The sequence below is a fragment of the Microcebus murinus genome, chromosome 7 (genome assembly GCF_040939455.1).
Source record: "Microcebus murinus isolate Inina chromosome 7, M.murinus_Inina_mat1.0, whole genome shotgun sequence".
Taxonomy (NCBI): Eukaryota; Metazoa; Chordata; class Mammalia; order Primates; family Cheirogaleidae; genus Microcebus; species Microcebus murinus.
Genome location: NC_134110.1, coordinates 87,560,619 through 87,585,873, shown reverse-complemented (window position 1 = coordinate 87,585,873; position 25,255 = coordinate 87,560,619). Strand labels below are relative to the sequence as shown.

The following is a 25,255-nucleotide window of genomic DNA, read 5'->3' as shown; positions in this document are numbered from 1 at the left end:
GTCAAACTAGTTGAATTCAATATAAAAAGCCCTGGCCCTCGCATTTTCTTCATGAAGATGCTATCAGGCAGCTGTGAGAAACCTATGATTATACAAATGTGAAAACCTGCGTGCCCGCGCCTTCCATAAAAGAATGAGAGTCTAGTGCCATCTAGTGGGATTATAGGAAAAGTGACTCCATTCTATGGTGATTCTGCTCTGGTTTGGAAATAAACAGCATACATTAAGTTCAATTCTGCGTCCAAGATTTAGAAACCAGGTTATTCACTGGCACAATGGAAGCCCTTAGAACAGGCGTTTTTATTGTGGAGTCCACAATATAGGCTCTCTGTTCACGAATCCCTGATATTTTATCCAACATTGTAAGTGTATTCTATGCATGTATGCACATTTTCCTCAATGTTAATGATTTTCAACAAATTCTTAAAGGAGCCCATAAGTCAAAAGACTGAGAGCCTTTGATTTGAGAGATTTTCTTTGTCTCCTGAGAGGAAACCCCAGGTTTAATTCACACAAGGATATCATATTGAAAATAGACAAGGGACAAGGAGCCCTGACACACTCTTTTATCTGAGGCTTATGTTCAGCTTAGAAGTAGGAGCGCCCTCTTCTCTTCCAGAAAGTTAGACTTCGTTTCCCAAGCGCTGATCATAAAGCGGATCGATTTTTCAATGTTGGGCACAAACAGAAGTCTAGGGCAGCTTTTCCAAACTGTATGGAATCCTGTGAGAGCAGGTATTGTTTTCCTTCTTTCCACAAGGATGGGAAGGACGGAATCCTCGCAAGCACTCTCAGTGTACCCACCCCCCCACCTCCCCATCGGAGTTTGCTCCCTCATCTGGAAACTGTAGGAGCCTGCAGAGAGCTGTCCTAGAGGCATGATAATTCTCATTCCACAGCCACTGTGCCCCCTTTCTTCCTATTTTAGCAGCAGACTGGAGAAGTGAGGCCAGTTGAGTATGCCTCTGCAGGGCCTAAGTGCATCTGATAAAAGGAGGCCACTGATGCACGTTGAAGTCCTCACCTAGCACACACGACCTCTCGAGAAGGTTCCACAGTCACCAGAAAGTATCCTCCCTTGCCCCCACCACCCTACCCTCCATCTGCCAGGTATGAAAAGTCAGTTAGCTGATGAAAGCTTGAGCAAAATTTAATTATTCTTAGAGCAGTCCTCCACTATTTGTACAAACAGAAGGTGTCTAGAGCATTTGCCTTTTTAAGAAAGCAACCCAATGCAGTGCTAAGACTGTAGTCTGCGAGATTATAGTCCTAGCTCCGTAATCTTACAAAATGTATGTGACATTCAAAACTTCACTTTTCCCATCCATAGAATAAGGACGATAACACCAAATTCTTGAGCCTGTTTTCACAATTTGATAAGTATTTTTTAATGTAAGGGTTTTTATAATAATGTCTGCCTTTCAAGACTGTGGATTAGAGATAAACAAAATGTATATAACAGATAGCAAAAGCCCAAGAAAGGATAGTCATTATTATTAATATCATAATTGGGAATACGATCTTACCCAAACACACTGTCTTAGCAGTTCACATCAAAAACTAACTGTAGAAATTCAGTCTCTGCAATAAATACCTAAAGATCACCTAGACCTATCACACACACACACACACACATTTGAGAGATTCAGGGCCAGAGGCCCACAGAAGCCTGCCCTCCACCACACTGCCATGCAGCGGCACAGCCAGGACAGGAGCCCACCTCTCCCGCCACGCATGCCAGGGGTTGTCCAGGGCACCACTCTGCCCCTCAGCAATGCAGACGCACCCCCTGCCCCTCTCCAAGATCCTCACTGCACCAGGTGATCATTTTCTTCCCTCCCAAACTGCGTCAGGATGTCCATAGTGACGTATCTTCTCTTGCTTTCCAGAGTACAAGCCCCGATTTGTCCATACCCGGCAGACGCGTTCCTTGTCCGTGGAATTCGAAGGCGAAATATATGACATAAATCTGGAAGAAGAAGAGTTGCAAGTGTTGCAACCAAGAAACATTGCCAAGCGTCATGACGAAGGCCGCAAGGGGCCAGGAGATGGCGATGGGGACGGGATGCTGGCAGACAGCAGCAACGCCGTGGGCCCGCCTGCTACCGTCCGAGTGACACACAAGTAGGAAGGCTTTAGGTGTTCATCCTCCATATGACCATGATGTTGCATTTTGCAAAAAAGTATCACTGGGCAATGCAGTGCCCATGTGCTGGCCTACATTGCAACTGGGGGTTAAAGAAGCAATGAGGAGTCCAAACAATCTAGACTCGGACGTGTGCTTTGGGGTTAATTTCACATTAAGATTGATCAGCCGGGAATCGAGCCAGAGTAATTCAGTCACATCTTGACTTAGCAGGCGTGGAGTTTGTGCCCCTAAGCAGTTACCTTTGTAGGCATCTAGAAAACAGATGAAAACAATTTCAGGGTCTGGAAGAGGCTCTTCTATGCTGTATGGTCCCTGTCACTTAAAGCAGTTATACAGTCACAGCCTCAGAAATGACACACACAACTCAAGAGAGGGCCGTGAGTCCCAGAGAGGCTTCCAGAAAGATGGCATAGATTAGGAATGAATGTAGAGTGCAGAAGCATCTAACCTAACCCAGACTGCAGAGAGAGCAGAGAAGGCCTTGGAAGTCACAGAGTGGGGAAAGGCGTGGACTCCTCACAGCTTAATGGACTCTCTTGCTTCTTCGATTCCTTCCTAAATCTACTTACTTTCTTAACAGAGAAATATTTTCTTTCTGAACTTATTAGCAAGATCTTTGCTTCTCCCTAATTTTCATCACTTTGGGGAGATGGGGCACCATGAGCTTTGCCAGGATTTTTATCTCTGGGACTGGTCTCCTGGTGCCTGTTGTCACAGCTACATACTAAGAGATTTAGACCAGAATTTGTTTCTCATACATTGTGGGTTGACCCCATATCCCAACTATTCTCTATTGCTTGGGCTGTTGCTTTGCTTCAGAACTTAATGGCAAGCTCTTTGTGATCAAACAAGTGGAGAGAATATTACCCTTCTGACTGCATTTCTTCAGACAAGCCATTTGCATTATGACCCCAAAAACTTCCCTTTTTTCTATGTCTCTTTGCTTGGGTTTTCAAAACTTGAGGGGGTTTTTTTGTGTTGTTTTGTTTTTTATGGTATCTGTTCACAGGGATGTGAATACTGAGCACTGTCTTGAAAGTTGATCTTAGTGATGACCTGGGTCAGGATGACCCTGGTCAAAGGATGATGACACCATTGTTTGCCCACACTGGTCTCCAGGACACATTCCCACTTACCCTCGTCTTGACGTAGCTCCACACTTACTGTTTATCTTTACATTAAGAGATTAGCAGATAGAAAGGTCTCTTTGCAGGCCAGGAACGGGGACACATGTCTATAATCCTAGCACTCTGAGAGGCCAAGGTGTGAGGATCATTTAAGGCCATGAGTTTGAGGCTACAGGGAGCTATGATGACAATACTGCACTCCAGCCTGGGCAGCAGAGCAAGACCCTGTCTCAAAAAAAAAAAAAAACAAACAAAAGTTCTCTTTGCTGTCTTTAATGTTTTCCAGTATTAGAATATCAACCTAGTTCCTGTGTTTTTGCTTGCTTTTGCAGGTGTTTTATCCTTCCCAACGACACCATCCATTGTGAGAGAGAACTGTATCAATCTGCCAAGGCCTGGAAGGACCACAAGGCGTACATCGATAAAGAGGTTAGTTGTGCCTGTGTGACTGTCCACTGTCAGCTATGTTCCAAGTTCAAACTCGGCCACCAGCCCCACTGCAACTGGTGGGACATACTACGTGTAGACGCCATCCTTTTTATAATTACATGAAAAACAACCAAGGTATGTGTCTTTCTCCAGTGATTTAGTGATAGTCATGCTAAAAACAAAACAGAATGAGAAGACAGTGGGGATTGACGGAATGGCCTTTTGACATCTCCCCAAGAAAACGATTCAATTATAAAGAGGCATCTGTTTGTGCGGGCTGGGATATAGAGGTAGACAGATTCCATGCCCCGCTTGTTTCCAAATGAATTATCATCTCAAATGAATAGTTATGATTATGGAACACAGAAAACAAGCCGAAAAGAGAGGTACTTTGTAAAGAAATTCCTGATCTCAAAATGCCGTTGTTCAAATGCGTGTTCTCCAGATTGAAGCTCTGCAAGATAAAATTAAGAACTTAAGAGAAGTGAGAGGTCACCTGAAGAGGAGGAAGCCCGAGGAGTGTGGCTGCGGCAAACAGAGGTGAGCGTGTCTTCTGGCCCATGGTCTGCTTTCCACACTCATTTTTACACGAGCCAGGGAGGCTGGCAGTAGGCTTGTTTCCCTCCTTCACCAATAGGAAGCTTAACATGAATGCAGTATCATATAGAGTAATGCCCTAAACTAGTCCAGTCAAATTCAATAGGCCATAAACTTAAGCTGAAGGTAAAAAGTCCCATTAAGCTAGCAGTTACAACAAAGTAACTGCCTTTATTCTGTTTTGCTTTCGTTTTATAAAATGAACTATTGCATCAAATGCAAGGTTATGAAGGCTCACTTCTTTAAATCTTGCCTGCAGCTATTACAATAAAGAGAAAGGTGTAAAGAAACAGGAGAAACTAAAGAGCCACCTTCATCCATTCAAGTAAGTAATTCTGTTTTCCATGTTTGCTGGGAGTCAGGGACTGTCCACTGGACCCTTCTGAGAGGCCGGGGGTCCCTGTGTTCCTAGCGATATTGCTTCGGAACAAGCAGATCCGCCCAGAAGGGCACATAGCTCAAGAAGGTGAAAACAAAAGTCCACACCTCATCAAGGGACGATGGTCTTGGGATCCTTTGCGAGGAGCCGTGCTGGGTTCTACTCTAATTCTGTACGCGCTCCCCGCCTCACACGTGGGCCCTGTGACCGGATTTCACCCCATCCCCTGCTCTCTGTGCCTGGTGATTGAGTTACAGACTCTCGCCATTAGGCTGGCGTGTTCTGTAGAGCGGCCGGTAACAGTGTTGAGTTCTGAAAGCAGGAAGAAACATACATATTTTTTTAAATAATAGCCAAATTTGCATGTTAAAGAGCTTTAGTATTTGAACCACAACAAAATTTAAGCCTTTTATGAAAAAAAACCCAAGATTATAAAACAGAATTTTTTTAAAAATTGGCTTTCCAATTTTGTAGAACTTGTCACAGAATTCTTAAAAGCTTCTAATCCAAGCCATCTAGTCCAGCTAACCGTGGACTCAGTAGTGGATAGGTACTGAGCCACCAAACGTCTAAGCCATTCATGCATCCAAAGAGTGTGGCTTGCAGGCTGCACGGATTCACACTGACGTTTATGTCCGTCACTGCGTACGCATGCATGAGGAAGAAAGCGTTGAGGCTGTCAGGGTTAATGAGGTTCCAAGACAGTTGTCACTAGATGAGTTAGCCTTCGCTATTCCTGGTTATATTTTTAAGGCCCTCTTTGCAAAATACAGATCATCTATCACTGTGGCTCTGTTATCGTATATGTAAATGTTTGTGCAAGATTCAGAGCAGCAAGCCTATTTTTAATTGAGAAAGCACCTGCTGATCATTCGCCCCAAATCCCCGCTGTTGGGACAGGGAGGCTGCTCAGGAAGTGGACAGCAAGCTGCAGCTGTTCAAGGAGACCCGCAGGCGGAAGAAGGAGCGGAAGGAGAAGAAGCGGCAGCGGAAGGGGGAAGAGTGCAGCCTGCCCGGCCTCACCTGCTTCACGCACGACAACAACCACTGGCAGACGGCCCCGTTCTGGAACTGTAAGTTGCTAGTTTTCAATGCCACTTCCCGCCACTGTGCAGAGAGACAGCGGCTCGTCACTTAGACTAGGAATTTAGCAGCTTTCCTAAAACCAGGACTCTAGAACGATTCGAGGGGAAAGCATCCTATGATATTCCAGCCCTGGCAACTTGAATCGTTTTACCAAACGTTCCTTTTTTTTCTTTGGAAATTGTTTTGGTATCTTGTTTGCAAATGCCAAGCTTCTCCCTGGGCTTTTCCTCCTGCAGATGTTATTTTACACAGTCCCCGACACCTGGCAGAGTTTCTGTCCCTTACAACTGCTCTGTAACTAAATAACTAAGTGGAGGAAAGGCCAGTAAATCCTGGATGGTTTTGACCCACGTAGAATGTTTTTCCTGCTTTATTTGAAGTGCATATTGTAAGCATAATGAAAGGAAGTAGAAGAATGGCAAAGTCCATTCAACTCGGGGCCCATGTCCTACTTACTCTCTCTCAGTCCACTTCAGTACTGGCACTGGTGCAAAATAAAGACTCTACAGAATGATTTGGTTTTTACGTTATGTTGCTAAGAATATGGAATACTAATAATTATGCACTTTTTAAATTGGTGCTTATATTTTCTTCAGTGGCCTGTACACAGTATTTCACTGAGGTCGTACAGAGATAATACACTAAATTTTTGTGGTGTTTGTGGTTCGTCGCCCGATGAAGGGTTACCAGCCTAGGGAGGAGATGAAACACAGAATCTTGTCATTGTTCACTGCGGACCACCTAGGCCAGTGTTTCTCAAACTGGGATTTGGAGACTCCAAGGAATCTGAAGACCCTTCTTAGAGAGGGGAATCTAGGGCCTATCTGGGAGGATTTTTGTTTTTTCTTTCCATTTGGATGCTTTTTGACTTCAGCATTCACGTTTGCATTTATGTTTACAGTCGCATTGAGGGCGAGTGAACTCTTAACGTCACAGCATTTAACTCTTAATATAGGTGCTTGCCTGGGGCCTGGGGAGCTCTGAGGGTTATTCAGATGACTAGGGGTCTGCTCTTGGCCAGCCCCTGGGCCGAGGGATGGGGACACGACGTTCAGTGACACACTTTGTTCCCTGCCCTCGTAACACTCACGTTCTAATGGGGAGAAGGCAAAAAAGACAGGAGACGAAATAAATAAAATAATTACAAGCTGTAGTCATGCTATGAAGGAAACCATGATGTAAGTTTTTTAAGGGGACCCTTTTAGAGATTGCGGGAATGATGGTCTTTGGGAAGAGGTGAAATTTAAGCGGAAACCTAAAGGGTGGAGAGAGGCAAGCCGTGTGGGAGGGAGAGCGTCCAGGCAGATGGGATGGCATGAGCGGGTCATGAGGCAGTAAAGAATTTGGTGTGTCGAGGGCTGGTAGCCCCTTGAAAGATGAAGCATTGAGACACATGAGGTTATAGTTGCTGTTGCCAGGAAGAGTCCTTCATACCTCTGTCTGCTTCTCCCCATCTGAGCTGAGGTCATCCTGCCCACGCCACCACCATGTCTTACCTCAACCACTGCCAAATCTCCTGTGTGGTCTCACAGGCTCCTCTCATACTTGCATCAATCCATTCTGCTCAGAAGAGCTAGAGTGATTTTTTGAATGCCACCCTGCTTTTTTCAGGCTAAAGAGCAAAATCCTCAACATATCCAACAAAACCCTGAGTGCTACCGTCCAGTCTTGCTTTGGGACCACTTCCTCCCATTCTTGCATATTAGGCCACTCGGCTTCTCTTTGTTCCTCAACCATCCCAAACTCCCTCCTACCACAGGGCCTTTGCACATGTTGCTCCATCTTCCTAGAAGGCTCTTGCCCCTGCACCCACCCACAGCCCTGTCTGTGCCTATCAACCACCATTCGCCCTTCAGACCTCAGCTGCAGTGTCACTTCTCATGGACACCCTTCCTGCGCTCAGACCAGGGCGAGCCCTACTTTCTCTCCATGGGACTTACCACACTTGTAATTGTACATTTCTTTATTTTTGTTGTGGCTTAACTTTTGTCTCCCCCACCAGACTATAAATTTCTCAAGATAAGAGACCTTGTTTCTGTGTCACTCTTATACCCTGCACAAAGGAAATGCTGAGTCAATATTAGGTGAATAAATTAAAAAAAAAAAAAAAAAACAAGCAAACCACCCTGTCCAAGATCAAATCAACTCATGTCAATTTAATCTACCTTTGCGTGCTGGCCGCGTGTCTCACTGTGCTGGTGACGTGAGGAATGTGCACTATCACTCGGCTCTTACAGGAGCAGAGTGGGGACTTGATCTCATTCAATACCAAATTCAGCGCTCTTCCTAGTATACAAAATATTCTTGGTGCTCACTGTACTGATATTTTAAGACAGCAGCTATTGGAATTTTTTTCACAAGCCACATGACTGTTTTGTTTTACAGAACACATTTTATGTCAGGATCCCATACACATACGTGCACGTGTACATATATATATATATATATACATGTGTTCATATATATAATATATACTGAAATAAAAATTTCGAGAAGTAAAACTTTGTAATATTCTTTGATTTTTTTTACCTATTCTACTTCATATTTTAATGTTTATTCCTGTATTCCTCATATTTGCAGTGACAACTTACACCCTTGATTGTAGTCAATACTCAATAACATGAAAAAATAGAAAAGAAAAATCAGATATACCCAAGGACATGATCCTCCAATGCAATGATCTCTAAACATTTTTGGTTATGTACCCATGTCAGTTTTTAAAATGAACACATAGTCTATATTTGATTATATACTTGTACCACTATACTAATATGCCCTGTGTATTATGAAATTACACAAAATCGAAATTAAAAATTATTAGATAAAGGTAAAGAAAAGTTTTTTTAAATAGTTTTTATTCTTTGGAGAGCCCAAAACATTTTGCTCTCACTTGCTATGTATACTTTAAAAAAAAAAAGAAATCTCAGGGTCACACTTTACAAATCAGTGAGCCAAAGGTTTAGTTTATGCTTAATACGTGATCTTAGAACTGCCTTGACGTGAAAGTTGACTTAGAAGGATGGGCTGATTCCATACCTGTACATCGTTGGCACTCTGAGTAAATCAGGACACTCATTCTTTTAATACCACCATGAACTAAGCAGTGATTTTTATTGAAATTACACTTTTGAATTTCTATCCTCCCTGAGATTTATCATTTATTCTTACGAAGCAATCACAAGGTATTGTATTATATTTGTATGTTTTAAGAGACAAATTCAAAATCCATATGAATTGCTAATTTGGAAGATTTCTACACAGATTAGAAAATTCTGATGTCATTGTTTTTAATATGTAGATGTGAGCTAAATGTTCACATATAAGCAATATAAATTATAAATAACATGTTTAGAGCACTTTTAATGAACAGTTATATAATAATGAAGACATTTTCAATCATCTGTTTTTTAAATGTTCTCTTTTCTTCTGAAAGATCATGTCCGGGTGGAGAGAGGGCTGAACAGGCAGAACACAGAGGGATTTCGGGGTAGTGAAATGACTTTGTGTGATACAACCATGGTGGACACATGTCATACATGGTCCAAACCCATAGTGTGTGCAACACCAAGAGTGAACCTGAATGTAAACTGTGGATTTTGAATGACAATGATGTGTCAATGTAGGTTCGTCAATTGTAACAAACGTGCCACTCTGGTGGGGGTTTCCATAGTGGCAGAGGTTGTACATCTATGGGGACAGGGGTGATACAGGAACACCTGTACTTTTCCACTCCACTTTTCTGTGTACTACAACTGCTCTAAAAAATAAAGCCCATTAAAATAATTTTTAAAAAAAGTGATTTCTCACTCATTGTTTAAAACATCTCTTTTAGCTTAAGGGGACAGGTTTAGTGTGTCTAATACTGCATAGGGCAGTAGAGTCTAGTGGTTAAGAATAAACCCTCTAGCCAGACCCCAGTGCTGAATTATCAGCTGTGCAACCTTGGACAAATTATTTAATTTTTCTGTGTCTTGGTTGTACCATCCATAAAATGAGGATGATGATAATAATCTTTCTCAAGAGGTTGCTTTGAGGATTAGATGACTTAATACAGTACGTGCAAAATACGTAGTGCACGAGGAATGCTCATTAAGAGTATCTATCCTAATTGTTTTAAAAAAATATTTTCTAGATGCCATGTTTCTGAAAGTCAATTATTAAAGGAAAGATGAGTAAATTTGGAACCTTTGCCTTTCTGTAAATAGAAGAGCAGGTGATTTGTTTTTCAGTTTTACATCTTTTACATACCGTCTGCAAGTTAACCAGGGACCTCTGTGTGATATGAAAGATGTTCGTGATCACAGCCCAGCTTATGTGAAAGTGTTGCAGAGATCATCCCAAATCCACCAAGCTATTCTCCAAACCCCTCCACGTTGCAGAATCCAACTTGCTCTGTTCCATTTGTGGCTTGTGGCCATCTGTCACACAGAACAAGCGAGGGCACCAGTTCCAACCATGCCTTTATTAAATAACCATTTTTCCTTTTTTAAAAAAAAAAGTATAAATAACCATAAATAGAAATGATGACGTTTTCCTTCTCATACTCCACTCACTCACCCCATGTTGGAAACCACTGCCTAACGGAGGAAAGGGGAGGCTAAACTAACGTGCCTGAAACTTCACCTCCGCCTTCAGCCTAGATGAGATCACCATCTTTTTTTTCCTTTTCCACCTAGTCTCACAGGAAATTTGTATAGAGAAAGGGAAAAAATTATCATTATCCTTAACAACACATGATAGTATTTATAAGAAAATGTGAACCTTGGCCGGGCGCTGTGGCTCACGCCTGTAATCCTAGCACTCTGGGAGGCCGGGGCGGGCAGATTGCTCAAGGTCAGGAGTTCCAAACCAGCCTGAGCAAGAGCGAGACCCCGTCTCTACTATAAATAGAAATAAATTAATTGGCCAACTAATATATATAGAAAAAATTAGCTGGGCATGGTGGCACATGCCTGTAGTCCCAGCTACTGGGAAGGCTGAGGCAGGAGGATCGCTTGAGCCCAGGAGTTTGAGGTTGCTGTGAGCTAGGTTCATGCCATGGCACTCACTCTAGCCTGGGCAACAAAGGGAGACTCTGTCTCAAAAAAAAAAAAAGAAAAAGAATGTGAACCTTAAAGTATGAAGATAAGGAAACATTGGAATGGCCAGCCTGCCTAAGGTTTTTCACCATTTTGTTCTGTTTTTCTCTTTCACCCAACAGTGGGATCGTTCTGTGCTTGCACGAGTTCTAACAATAACACCTACTGGTGTTTGCGTACAGTTAATGAGACGCATAATTTTCTTTTCTGTGAGTTTGCCACTGGCTTTTTGGAGTATTTTGATATGAATACAGATCCTTATCAGGTAAGACAATACGTGTTCATTTTATGAAGGCTGTTGAAAATGGGACAACCAGAACATGAGATTAAATCTATTGTCCTTCTCTCTTCATTCACAGCTCACAAATACTGTGCACACGGTAGAACGGGGCATTTTGAATCAGCTGCACGTACAACTGATGGAGCTCAGAAGTTGTCAAGGGTATAAGCAGTGCAACCCAAGACCTAAGAACCTTGAAGTTGGTAAGGACAAAAGGATTCTTTTTCCATATTACCTAAAAAATTCTTTGTGTTATGAAGTTTTCGGCCTTGGAAACACTTAGATGCACAGAAACATATAGTTTGGGATACTTCGAGGGGAAACTTTCCAAGCAATTCCAAACATAATTTTATCTCTAAGTTTAGCTCTGGGTACACTAATGAAAAACTTAATCCACCAAAACATTTGGTGGGCATTTCCTTCCAATCTCTCACACAGATCTACTCTGTTAGTAAACCTCGATTCCTGATAGAAGCATCTTTTGGAAGATGAGATGAAAGCTTTGGGGATTAATTTGTTATTGCTGTCAACAGTCATAAGATATACTTTAAGTAAACCAGGATATCCTCTTTTCTTTTTAAGAGAACTTAGATGGAAACACACAATGTTCTATTTCTGCTTGTCCCAAGTGGGAGCTCCCCCAGTTGGATCCCTGCCCACAACACAGTGAATTAGATTTCTTTTGCTAGTATTTCCCATCTGAAACTAGAGATATTTGAGCAGTTCATTAACTTGGGATCTCAAAGTATAAGAGGGTCTGTATGGAATCAGCCAGATGTTTATTCCTTCCCTGCTCTGCAATATTAAACTAACTTATTCCTCCTTTTGGTTCATGGGGACATTCTTTTCAATGTCAGCCCCAGCTCTTTCCTGGTTAATGAGAATTCTCATTTTCTCCTCATAATTTCTGTAGAAGTTTAAATACCAGCTGTCCCTATAAGGAAGGACATAGAACTAAGGCTGGCAAGGGCGTGGGCATTGACATGCCAACCCCCTAAAGGGTGAAGAGCTGGACTCACGGGCATTCAGGAGCAGTTTGCAGGAGCTCTTTGTTACATAGCTGAGTTTTCTCGGTGTCTGTAACAGCCTGTGTCTCCGTGGGTCAGGGGCAGAGCCTGCATCACCAGCAGGGAGAACGGGCAGCTCTCTGAGTCATGCGACTTGAAGGGAGAAAGGGTCCCCTTCCCAAAATGATCCACATCAGTGCCTGTCATTTCCTCCATTGTAAGGCCAGAAAGGCCCGTGAGAAAACATAAATCCTGTGAGAGAGGTCATATCTCAGCCCTCAGTCAACACTTAGTGGAATTAGCACTTAGTGGAATTAGTTGCCAGTCAAGAGAGGGCTGCACTTGCAAAATAGGTCTTTTGGTCACTGACCCCACTCAGCTCAAATCTTTTCAAATATCCTGCTTATCTGTTGACCTGTTCCTCAAATCTTACAAAAAATGAAAGGAAGAAAGAAAGAAAGAGCCCACAAATACGTGGAATCTAAACCAATCATTAGAGGCACTAGAAATATTACACCCAGATACTTCGCCCCTAAAGAACATAGCACTCTTATTGGTGACGACATAACAGCTCTACTCAGTGAAATCTGATAGCGTCTCTCAGTAGTAACATGACACAGCAGGTGGAGCCAGTTATGCTGTTATACTGCAAGTAGTGCTCTCCACCTTCTAGACTGTTCCTAAGGGAAATTATTATTGGCCCATTTGTTCAAGTGTTTTGTCTAAAAATAACTGAAATTTAACTTTTACGGAGAATTGCACGCACTTCTGGAAGTATTTTTCTCACTGGTTTAAGTGGGCTCTCCCACATGTCTCACCCTACCCTTTTTTTTTTCATATGAACTCTTACATATTTTTTTATCTTAAACCTTTTCATTTATAGCTTTCAATCTTCATGTTGAACCTGTCTAGTAGAAAAATCTCTGTTGGGCTTCAGCACTGTCTGTATTTAACACGATGTGTTTCTTTCTAGGATTTAGATGTTGTGCATGGAAAACTATATAGTGAATGGTTTTGTGAGTTCTAAAGCTAACACAAATTACTCTTGTATTTTCCTATATCAGGAAATAAAGATGGAGGAAGCTATGACCTACACAGGTATTCACACTTTTTTATTCTCCTCGGCAGCTTCTTCCCCCAATAATTGCATGATCCAGTCATTTCGACTAATTTCTGTTTCTTACCGTGTTGCGCAGAGCACATCTTGGGATGCATGCTTGTTCTAACAGCATTCTCCACCATATTTTGTCATCAGTCACAGATCTGTCATTTTGCTTTTTAAATCAGCTCACTGTCCCATCGAGATGTCTCAGAGCATTTACTCACTCCCATGCTTGTTTGCTTGTTGGATGATGCTTCTAAGCATGGAACCATGTGAAGGGGAAAAACCATGTGGCCTTTTGGGAGCCCTGGGAGAGGGTGGGAGATTGATTTTCTTTGTGGCACTTACACACTGATTTATTTGGTGGAGGGGCTTCACAAAAATGGGGCAGAGATTTTTATGAAATAGAATATCCAAGACACAGAAGGACTAATGAGAACTTTAAGAGCATTCTGAAGCCACATTTGAAGGAAACAGAAAGAACGTCCTTGTGGATGGTCATTAATTAACTTTGGTGGTGGCGGACATAAGATTCGGAAGGCTCTGCCATGTGGTGGAGGAGAAAGAGAAGGTGCTAGAAGCTGGGGACAGGCCATCGGGAGAGTCGGGACACTCAGAAAGGTCTCAGCATTGCTAACAGTACCTGGCACATGAAAAATCCCTCACCAGCCCTCAGCCCCATCCTCTTATCCCCTCAACCCCCATCCATCCCTCCTACCTCCCTGTGCTTTGGAGGGGGCACCCAGATGCCTGGGGGCCACGTCACTTGCTCACCCGGCAACATCAGCCGTTGCTAATTTTCCACTCCAAGCACAGACCTCAGACTGAGTCTGTTGGGAACATGTGACGTGAGGCGGGTGGGGACTGGTCTGACCACCTCTGCCCAGGGGAAACCCAGGCACTGCTGGGTTAGCTGGTAGCCTAGCTAATGAATTCGCCTGGGAGAGGAACGTCCGCCAAAGAAACATGGACTCCATTAGGTGCCATCCATGATAATATCTTCTCAGAGAAACAGGGGAATAGTGTTGCTCCAGGGAACCCTCTTCAGCCACCACCGTTCCCTCCAGCCTCCAGGGCTATGGTCTCAGAGTCCTCCTTCCAAATGACAGTAGGACAGGTGGTGGGGAAGATGTAAACAAAGGAAGCTGGACTTTTGAGGGTATTTTATAGCCATTTATATATCTCTTCTATTTTCTCTCTGCTCTCCTGTTTTTCTTCTTTCCTTTCTTCCATCTACCCCCACCAACCCCAGCACATGTAAAACAGAGCAGAAGAACCCACTCTTAAGCGGGTATCCCCTAGGGTCTGGGCTGACAGGGTAATATCCTATACAGTGACAAGGGTCCTCAAACTTTTTAAACGGGGCCAGTTCACTGTCCCTCAGACCGTTGGAGGGTCGTTGGAGAGTGTGGCGACACATTCCGCACATGCGCACTGTGGGCCCGGGACCGGTCAGCTGCTAAGCAGGACAGGCAGCGGAGGCAAAAACACCTGGCAGGCCAGATAAAATGTCCTCAGCCAGCCACCTGTGGCCCTCGGGCCCCATACACTAAGACTCTCCTGGCTGCTCCCCAGGGTCCGCATTAAGACATTTCCAAAGTGCACCATTCTAAATGGACCTAACACTAAATGTTGACTTTACAGTTGGTTCTTGATGCTCTCAACTTACAGCTAAGGGATTGCCAGTCTAGTGTCCCTTTACTTTCGTCATGAGAGAGAAATAAAGGGTATTCACGGGTTATGACAAGCCTGGTCAGCGCTGAGTCACAGTCATTCTCCAGGAGGTCATCCCTGGACAACTTTGAAATGAAGAATGTTTAGCTCCACTTCGGGGGTAATTCAGTGACAAGGACCTCTCCCCTTCCCTGATCCCTGATTCCGCCACTCAACCGGCCAAATAATCATTTGTTTCTCAGGTTATTTTGATACAGACTTGGCAACTTTAGTCGTTGAGAGCACGTGTGCGGGGTGACATGGTGTTACCTGCTGCTTTTTTCTGCTCGGCTCCTTACCAAAGGTCAGATCTAAGGATGCGCTATAATTTGAAATAACTGACATTTTCAGACTTCCCCATTTCATAATCCATAAGGCAAGCTGTCTTTCCGTGGGTATCCCTGTTGTCGTAGACAGGAAACCTTGGCCCGGGGTCACCGAGAGAACACCTGCCTACTCACACCTGGGGACTCACTGGACACCCGAATGCAATCTGATGTGGACTTACCTGTTCACTGGGACTTGTAGGATTGAATGGGGACAGTAGGGACAGAACTGCAGGAAAACTGCTGTCTCCCCACGGTGTCCCCAGTACAGAGCCCTCCATCATTGGCACCACTTAAGAGGTTTCAGAGCCTTAATTCTTTCAGATTTTAAAGGTTTTAGAAAACTAACTAAGATGAAATTTGATTACAAAAAAGACATGAGAGAAATAACAACCAGACCTAAAGAATTCAAAATTTGAAAATTCAACAGAGCATTTTAGAAAACTTATCTTCGACAAGATGGACTAAATAAGTACTTTTAAACTGCCTTCTTTTTGGTGGATTTGCAAAAATTAATCTTCAAACTTATTTAAAAAGGAGCTTCAAAAACCAAGTTTGTTCCCTGTTCAATCTTTCCTTCTTTCTTTCTCTCTCTTTCTTTCTCTCTCTTTCTTTCTTTCTCTCTTTCTTTCTCTCTTTCTTTCTTTCTTTCTTCCTTCCTTCTTTCCTTCTTTCTTTCTTTTTTTCTTCTTTCCTTCTTTCTTTCTTTCTTGTTTTTTTGAATGCCGCTCCTTGTGCACGAGGCAGGGGCAGCTGCAATGCTCTGCTTACTCACACTGGTCATTTTCCAGTTAAGACAAGCTCAGAGCAAGGGCACAGCTCAGAAAGTAGCACCAATGACTCAGGAAATAATTGTTGGCTGGATTTGAAAGCAATAGCTTCTAAGTGTATTGCAAAATAGAAAAGGATCAACAGGTCGATGGGGTGTTTATTTTTCCCACTGCATATGAAAGCTGATGCTGCTACCCTTTGATGTCCAAGAAGAGCTCCTGGCAGCCGTGGCCGGGTGTTCAGTGGCCGTGCAGGCAGACAGTCAGGTGCTGGCAGCCTTCCCGTGGCAGGGCTGCTTCCCGATGCTGTGCTCCGAGCCCGCTGGCTGGCAGACTGCACCCAGCTCCACCCTCAGCAACCACGCTCCGTCCACATTGCTTTCGCTTGTTTTGGTTCATCTCCCACATAGCGACCGTGTGTGCCCAAAACAGTCGTGGGTGACACAGCTGTGTGTCAGTGGCTGTACAGCACTGCAGTCCTGTGTGTGGATGCCAGAGCCAGACTGCTCTGAGTTCAAATCCCAGCCTCGCTGGTGAGCATGCTTAAAACTGAGTCTGGTGGGTGGCAACCCCCAATAAGTGGTAGGTAGTATTGGTAAAACACAATACGGGGCACAGAACATTCACGTGGCTGGAAGAGCATGTGAAAGGGAATAGTAAGTGATACGGATTCCAAAGAATGTTAGCATGTTTTATAAGAGACAAAAAGGTCTTCATCAGCAGTCATCAGCAACCAAGAGGTGGACACTCAAGTCCATTTTCTGAACTGCCTGAACCTCTTGAGATGAGAAGAAAACACCAGACCCTCACTGCCCTGCCCTACGTTGCTCTATGGAAGCTCCCCTGCTTCTCTCTCTGTCACGTCTCGGGGACTCTATCTTATCTGCAAGCTGCCTTGCCAGCACTGTTGGACTTTTTTTTGCCTCCGGTGCTCAAACAACAGGTAGGGCAAGGTCAGGGTTTGGGGTTAAAGGGGCTGGAGGTGAGGCCGGCCTCCTAAGGCAAAAAGGAGACTTGGGGTCAAGGTTGCTAGGGTGTAGGTCAGAGCCAGGGCGGCTCGGTGAGGCTGTGGGTTTGCCCCCTGCAAAGAGGAGTGTCGTGGAGGGGCAAGTAGGCACCAACGTCCAGCCACAGCTCTGCTGGACACACCATGAGCACTGGGTGGCTGGGGGTGGGGTGACAACGGTAGCCACTCTGGTCAGGGGTAAAGTCAGACTTGGGCTGGACTAAGCTCTCAGAGAATGTTCATCATTTTTTCTTACTCATCCAAAAGTGATTCTACTCTGAGTTCCTTGTTTCGCGCGTCATAGAAGAAGAAACTAAACGTAGCATTTGCAGAGCTCTTTAAGATCTTTCCCAAACTGAAGAATGGAATTTACTTTAATCAGTTTCAATATTTAGGGGGTACATGATAAGTAGAAATTCCTCCTCATGCAGCCATTCTACAAATAAATAAGGACAGAATCTAAATGGCCACCTGTATGCTAGGCACTGCCTTCGAGGAGGGTCCAGTCAAGTGTGATAGTTACAATGCACAATGCAAAGTGTGGGGAAGGGAATTCCTAGCTCCATAAGAGCAATGAGAGGGCCCCAACCCAGCCCTGAGGAATTAAAAAGAAACTTCCCAAGGAGGTTGCATTTATGCCACATCTCAAAGATGGCATTGGGGTGATCCAGACACAGGAGGGTAAAGGAAGTCAGCCCAGCTAGAAGAGAAAGCTCATGCAAAGGTGAGGTTTGTCTGGGGTGATGATGAGTTCAGTGAGTCCAAGGGAATGAGGAGTGAGGGATGAACTGAAAAGGTAGCCAGAGCCTATCTTATGAAGAGTGTTATATGTAGCATGATGATATAATTTATCTTCCAAACAGGGATGTTTTTGACCATGGGTAAGAGTACTAAAAAATAATTAAAATGATATAAATGTCGATATGTGTATTTACTGGCCGATGAATTCATCACTAGATCTACAAAATAGTTGTGTTTAAAACCATTTTTTAAACTAAAATTTCAAAAATTGTGGACAAATGCTAAACTGGACCGGATGCCAGTGCAATGCAACATACGGACACTGGGACTGTCCCAGGCAAGCCAGAAAATGCGATCACCCTAGTCATAGGGTACATCAAAGAGTTTTTAAATACAATAGGGAGAAAATTCAAGAGTGTGAAACTGGGAGGAATAATAGGAGAGGATTTGGGTTGATCAGAGTGACATAAATAACATAAATAAGTGACATAAATAACAGTTATGAGAACAGTTTTGTGGGTCAGATTGGGTTCAAGTTCTAGCTCCATTGCTTCCCGGTTCGGGGACCATTTGCTAACAGTATTGTATAATTTACTATGTTCCAGCACTCTTCCGAGTGCTTACGTATATTAACTCATTTAACTCTCGCTCTAACTTTGTGAGGTCAGTACTATTATTATCCCCATTTCACAGATGAGGAAATTCAATCACAGAGTGACTGAGTAACTTTCCCAAGATTATACCGCTGATAAGTGGTGGGATTCAGACCCAGAGAGTCTGGTTCTAGCATGTGCTGCTCATCTCTACACTACACTGATTCTCTTGGACAATTTATTTAACCTGTCTTATTATGACTTAATTTTCTCATCTGTAAAATGTTGATAGTAATATGTATACACATATTAACACATAAGGATTACATAAGATAATACCTGGAAAGTAGGCCCTGAATTAATGCTATTCTATGATTGATGTTGAATAATAAATCTGAATCATAAGAAATAAATTATATCAAAGGGCCCTGGAATTTTGAAGGACATTTACCTTCATGTTAAGGGATGATAAAATTAGCAGTTTTTATAATCAGTTAAGTATTTAAAAAGTTATGTGCATTTAACCATAAGCCAGTGTATTATTTTTGTCAGCCATTGACTACACAGTTATTCATCTAGAGATAAGTAATACATTTTATATTTATTTCTATTTCTGTGCTGCCTTCATAGTTGAACATTTATTGCCTTTTATTTATAAAATAAATAGCTGTTGCAATTCATCAATGAAATTATGTAGATTAGAAATGTATAGTCTTTTATGCCTAGCAAATGCCCTTAAATAGGTATTTACAATTGCCTTTTGTATATTATGCAGGACACCAAAATCAGAATCTCTGAAATTTCAAAGCCTAAATCAAAATCCACCTCAAGCTAAAACATGCTATGTTTCAAGCAGCATGAAAATCGCCCAAGATGCATAATGATTTTGTCCCAAATGAGGGAAACCTTGTGCCTTCAGAAAAATCCCAGCAAGCACAGAAAAACATGGAAGGGCTTAGGATAAAGGAATGGACGTATTAGTGCAGATGTTCTGTTCAGGCTCTTTCCATTTTGAAAATTAAATTTGTACCAGGAGAACTGACCCTTGGGGGAGAATAGCTATGTTAATCGAAATATATCCAGCCAGAGAGCAACAAGCAGCACAACTGTGATGCCTTATGGTTCCCTGATTGACCCATTACTTGCTTCCTGCAACTGTAGACATCTAGCCAAGTGAAATGCAACGTTCGTCGCCGAGCACAGGTACCCCGACTCAGGTACAGGTGGACGCTGTGATGGAGGGGCTCACATGGTCTGAGGAGACGCAGAGTAAGGGCAGGAAAGGCCCAGTGGCGGGGATGGTGCTTAAATTTAATCTTGAAGGCTGAGAGCTGACCAGGATGATGACAAGGGACACAGCTTGTAGGAATAAATAACAAGTGCTGAGCAAGGAGAGACCCTGGTACTTTTAGGAAATTGTAGTTGTTCCATGGGCTGCTGCAGGAGCCAGAGAAGCTGTAGGAGTCATCCTAAACCTGTAGAAACAATCCTTTCTGCTTCTTATGACACCATTAGCACGTGATCATTATAACACTGCAACTGCTCCAGGGAGAGTTAGAATTCCAGGCACGCATGATCTCTGAGTGACCTTCTGTAGAATATGGCATGATGTAATTACAATTACATGGTTATGTTTTTCAAAGCAAATAAGTGTCATCCGCAAAGAAATGTGACAGCTTGAGACCCATGAATGTTCTTGAATTTCTCTAAGTGTTTTCGTAACTTTTCTGTTGCCAGGGTTGGGTGAGAAATACCAGTAACTTGAAAGCATCTATGTTGATTCCAAAAATTCACTTTTCAGAACAAATCTATCTGCACCTTTCTTCTCTGAATAAAGAACTTCAGAATGGCCCAAGAAAACTGTTTCCTTTTGTCAGCCAAAGACTGTAAGAAATCAGGACAGAGACATGGAAAATTTAAATTCCAATGTCTAATAAGTTTCTGACCTTTCTATTTTGATATAACTTTACAACTACAGAAAGGTTGCAATAGTTCCAAGAAATTTTACCCCATGTGCTTCATTGCTGTTTTGGGGGGTTTTGGGTGGTTCTCTCACTCTTTCCACACACACCTTTTTTTCCCTGAATCATTCGTGAGTAATATGCAGACATCATACCCCTTTTATATAAATGCTTTAGTAAGTATTTCCTAAGAACGAAAACATTCTCTTACATAACTGTTGTGCATTTATCAAAATCAGGCAATTGGACATGGTTACAATGCTATTATCTAATCCACATTCTATATTTAGATGGTGCCAACTGTCCCAATAGCTTCATATTCATAATTTTGTAGTTTTCTTAGTTTTCCGATCCAGGATCCAACCCAGAATCATACATTGCAGTAAATTGGCACCTCTTTTAAGTCTCCTTTCATTTGGCACAGTTCCTCAACTTTTCATCATCAGTCAGGACATTTTAAAGAGGACAGGCCAGTTATTTTGTAAAATGTTCCTCAGTTGGGGTCTGACTGAAGTTGCGCGCTGTTGGCAGGAATACCACAAAAGTCATGTCGAGTTCTTGGGATATCTTATCAGGAGCTGCATAACATCTGTTTGGTGGTATCACCTTTGATTACTTGGCTAAGGTTGTGTTTGCTAGGTTAATCCACTATAAAATTACTGGGTTTTTTTTTTTTCTTTTTTAATGAATAAGTAATTCATCCACTAGCTTTTGCAAGCATTCATGATTCTTGCCTGAGTCATTTTGTTATTAACAATATGACTGCAAAATGGTGATTTTTCGAACTCTGTTGTTCCTCCCACATTTCTTAGGTGGTATTCTACCATAAAGAGATTTCCCTTCTATTTATTTATTTATACTGATGTGGACTCAGATCCTCATTTTATTCCATGGATTTTTTTTTTTTGCTATCATTATTTTGAAGTTGAACAAATAACACCAAAATAAATAATTTTGCCTTAGATTTGGCCACTGGTGTCTCTTCAGCTGTCTTCTATGTGTTTTTGAAGTGCCTCCATCATTTTTCGAGCACTTCATTGCTTTCTGGCCTAACAATAGGTTTCAGGTTCATCTTGTATGTTTGCTGCCCCCCATCTAGAACCAGCCATTTCTCCAAAGGGCCCTACTTCCTTTTAGAAGAGCATGGCATTTGGACACCAAGATCTGGGTTTGAGGGATATAAAATCGCTACTGAGGTGTCTTTGCACCTAGACCCTTTTGGTGGATAGAGCTAAGGTATGCACACATATATATTATTGACATCTATTCCTGTACCTACAGATACATAGAGATATGTGTAATTGAATGAACTAATATTTCCATATAATGTTACCTTGTTTCTGATCTTAGTGGAAATGTTATTAGGATTTTCCCGTTAAGTGACAGGCAGGCTTTAGGACTAAATTATATACCCTTTTATCCTGTTAAGGAAATAGCCCTGAAGTCTTTTTCTTTCTTTCTTTTTTGTTTATTTTTGTGTTTTTATCATTAATGAGTGTTGAATTTGTCAAAAAGCTTTTTCAGCATCTATACAAATGCTCAGATAATTTTTCTCCTTAGATCTATTAACTTAATATGGAACATTATGTTCATAAATTTAGTAAGAATGAATCGACCTTTCAACCCTGGAATAAATTCCACTAAATCATTGTGGGTTATTTTCTTAATATGATATTGAATTCTGTGCACTATATTTAAGATGTGTGCATCAGATTTACAAATAATATTAGCCTATAATTTTCTTTTTCTTTGTGCTAACATTATCTTTTAGATATTATGTTACTTTCTTTATTGCTGCTGTAATAAATTACCACAGTGCCTTAAAACAACATAAATTTATTCTCGGTATTTCTAGAGCTCAGAAGTCCAAAGTGGGTCTTACTGAGCTAAAATCTTCTGGGAGCTCAAGGGGAGAATCCTGTTTTCTTGCTCTTTTTGCAGGTTCTAGTGGCCGCCTGCATTCCTTATTCATGGCCCTTCCTCTATCTTCAGAGTCAGCAGTGTAACTGATCTGCAGATCAATCCCTCCCTCTCTCTCTCCTCTTCCTTTTCTTCCTCCTCCCTCTCTCCAGTGTTCTTTGGGGTCACATCTTCTCCGGCTCTCCTCCCCCACCCCTTTTCCTTTACAAGGACCCTGTGATTAGCTTGTGCCCACCTAGATATTCTAGAATAATCTCCCCATCTCAAGATCCATGACTTAATCACATCTGCAAAGTCCCTCTGGCAATGTTAAAGGAACAAATACAGTGCCTGGACTTCCAATGTGGACATCTTTGAGGTGAGAGGTCCTTTATTCTGCCCACCACAGCTGTCAGCGTTACACTTGCTTCATAAAAAGAGTTTGGAAGTTTTCCTTGGTGTTCCATGTTCTGGAACATTTTATACAGCAGCAGGATTCTCTTTTCGTTGAAAGTCTGGTAAAATTCTCCTGCAAAACTCTACAGACCTGGTACTTCTTCGAAGAGTAGTTCTTTAATAACCTTTCCTTTTCTTCTATGGAAATTGTTCCACTTAAGCTTTCTATCTCTATTTGGTCGATTTTAATAAACTATTTTCCTGAGCAATTATCTGTTTCATCTAAGGTTCTCAAGTGTGTTTGCATTGAGGTCTGCAAAACCCTTGTGTTTTGGGTTTGTATATTTCAATGATTTATTTTTTACATTTGCTGGTTTATTATAAAGGATGTTATAAAACATACAAATGGACAGCCAGATGAAGAGGGACATAGGGTGAGGTCCAGAAGAGTCCTGAGTACAGAAGCTTCAGTCCCCATGGAGTTCGGAGTGCAGCACCCTCATGGCATGTGGCTGTGCTCCCCAACGGGAAGCTCTCTGCACTCTGTGGTGTAAGGTTTTTATGGAGGTTCCATTACCTGGTCATGATTGAACAAATCAGTGGCCATTGGTGATTGTCTCCATCTCCAGCCCTGGGGAGTGGGGATGAGATTCTAACACTCTTTCTAACGACCAGCCCCCAACCTAAAACTGTCTAGGGCCCCCCAACTCATCTCTTTAGCATATAAAAGGCACTCTCAGTACCCAGGCGAATACGAGGGTTTGAAAATCTCTGTGAACAGGGAGTAGAGACCAATATATATTTCTTATTATGTCCCAGTCCAATCCTGGTCTCTGGCTATGGACCCCTTACAGTAAAACAATCATAAAAGTCAAAAGATACTGACATATTCCTAGAATCCCATTCAGCCATCAATAATGAGTCCAGTCCATCATCATGTCATGTGAAATGTCTCCCAGGGTGAGGCCACGCAGGTCTGCAAGCTTCCGTTGGATCTTGCAAACGCAGGAGGGGTCTCAGCAACATATGGCCTCACCCTTTCAGGCATCTGGTATCACCGAGCTAAGAGACAATGTCGTCTCTTGCTCTGAGCCTCTTTCAAGCTATTACTGTAATATTGGATTTCCCTCATTGCATAGTGCATTTATTCATTTCTTTACACTCAGATATTATTCCCCCTTCTCTCCATTTATGGCCAAACTCTTCCACCTTTAAAAGGGACATTAGGTTCAGCCTTTGGCCTGCTCTAGACTTCAGGCAGCAGGACTAGTCTAGCATCACTACGAGTCTAGCAAGTACCTCCCACTCGGTCTGCTCCCATTCAGACAGGGCAGGGTTACACAGGGGCAGAACTAGTGAGCTGTTTTTACCACCAGGCAATATTCCCACATTCACTGTCAACTCCAATTTTGCTAGATGGAGCGAAGGCACAACCCACCCCCATCAGGCCCTTAGGAATTCTGACACAGTTTTAAAATATACAGTCTCTTGCTTAGTAATCATCCCCGGGTCCAGTACCTGCAGTTGTATCCCTGCACCAGGTAGGAAAAAAAAAAAAAGTTGGAGTGATGTGGAGAAAAATTGCATAGTCACATCAGCATCCTCCCTTGCACCTTCTCCTCAGTATCTTCCTAAAAAGCAGAGAAATCTGTCCCATGGGGCCCCTCCCTTAGCCCTGTCGTGTTGAGCATGAACGTGTATAACCAGCCCTGCATGCCTTTCTCTCCCCCGTTTGGGACAGCAGATGTTTTAACCACCCATTCCGCTTCTCTGTTGAACCATTCCTCTAAGGATGAGATGCAACATGGTACGTCCATTTGATGTGAAATCTCCTTGCCAACTATTGGACGCCGTGGGCTGTAAAGTGTGTCCTTTAGTCTGAAGAAATGTAACTTAGTGGTCCAACATGGTGCAGAATCTCCTGTCCCAATCCTTTCATGGCATTTTGAGCATTTGCATCTACCTCTGGGTATGCAGCGGCCCGTCTGGAGTAATGTGTCTGCTCTTGTCAGGACCCACGTGTAGCCCTCGGAGCCTCCGCCAGGAGTGGTCCAATATCATCCACTTGCCCCCTGTGTGCGAGGCCATCCCAGCGGGATCTGCCCCGTAGCCTTCTGCAGGCTCTGGCTGTCCTGCTGGCATTGCGTGCCTGAGAGGGCGCAAGAGGAATAGTCTAGACTTAGCCCGACTCCGCATGGCTGTAGCTCCCCTTGTCCGCCCACGTCATGGACCCAAGTGGTCAACTCAAGAGAGTGCACCAAAATGTCCACTAGGTGGTTCTAATAATATTCCAATAAATATTAACATTTATTTGTGATCTGTCTTGAACTGAATATCTCCTATTTTGTTTCTATGTGTTTCTCATTGCATCTTCTATAGTTTCTTCCTTACAAAGATGATTCTCTTTTCTGTTTCCTTTGGAAGGTAGTAAGAATCGTATTTTTGTCCTGTTGGTTACCTTTGTACTTAACACATTTTTAATGCCCCAGTCCCTGTTTCTTTTTTTTTTTATTTAACCTTTTATTATCTCATTGGTCAGTTTTTAATGGCCTTTGCCACCCAACTATTGCCTGAGTTATACTCAGTGAGCGTATTCTTTCATCTATTCTACTCCTC

At 42.7% G+C, this 25,255-nt stretch overlaps 1 protein-coding gene across 6 annotated transcripts in view; it reads left to right on the top strand.

The window, feature by feature from the left end:
• Positions 1-25,255, top strand: part of SULF1 (sulfatase 1) — a 173,456-nt gene that overhangs the window by 137,843 nt on the left and 10,358 nt on the right. For 5 of the 6 annotated variants that reach the window (XM_076005237.1, XM_076005238.1, XM_076005236.1 and 2 more), the window contains 8 exons: positions 1,890-2,124; positions 3,609-3,705; positions 4,151-4,245; positions 4,562-4,627; positions 5,582-5,754; positions 10,968-11,110; positions 11,205-11,328; positions 13,197-13,230. In XM_076005237.1, coding sequence (XP_075861352.1) covers positions 1,890-2,124; positions 3,609-3,705; positions 4,151-4,245; positions 4,562-4,627; positions 5,582-5,754; positions 10,968-11,110; positions 11,205-11,328; positions 13,197-13,230 — 967 coding nt within the window. The remainder of the gene's footprint in view (positions 1-1,889; positions 2,125-3,608; positions 3,706-4,150; positions 4,246-4,561; positions 4,628-5,581; positions 5,755-10,967; positions 11,111-11,204; positions 11,329-13,196; positions 13,231-25,255) is intronic. The other variant, XM_076005241.1, reaches the window with a different exon arrangement.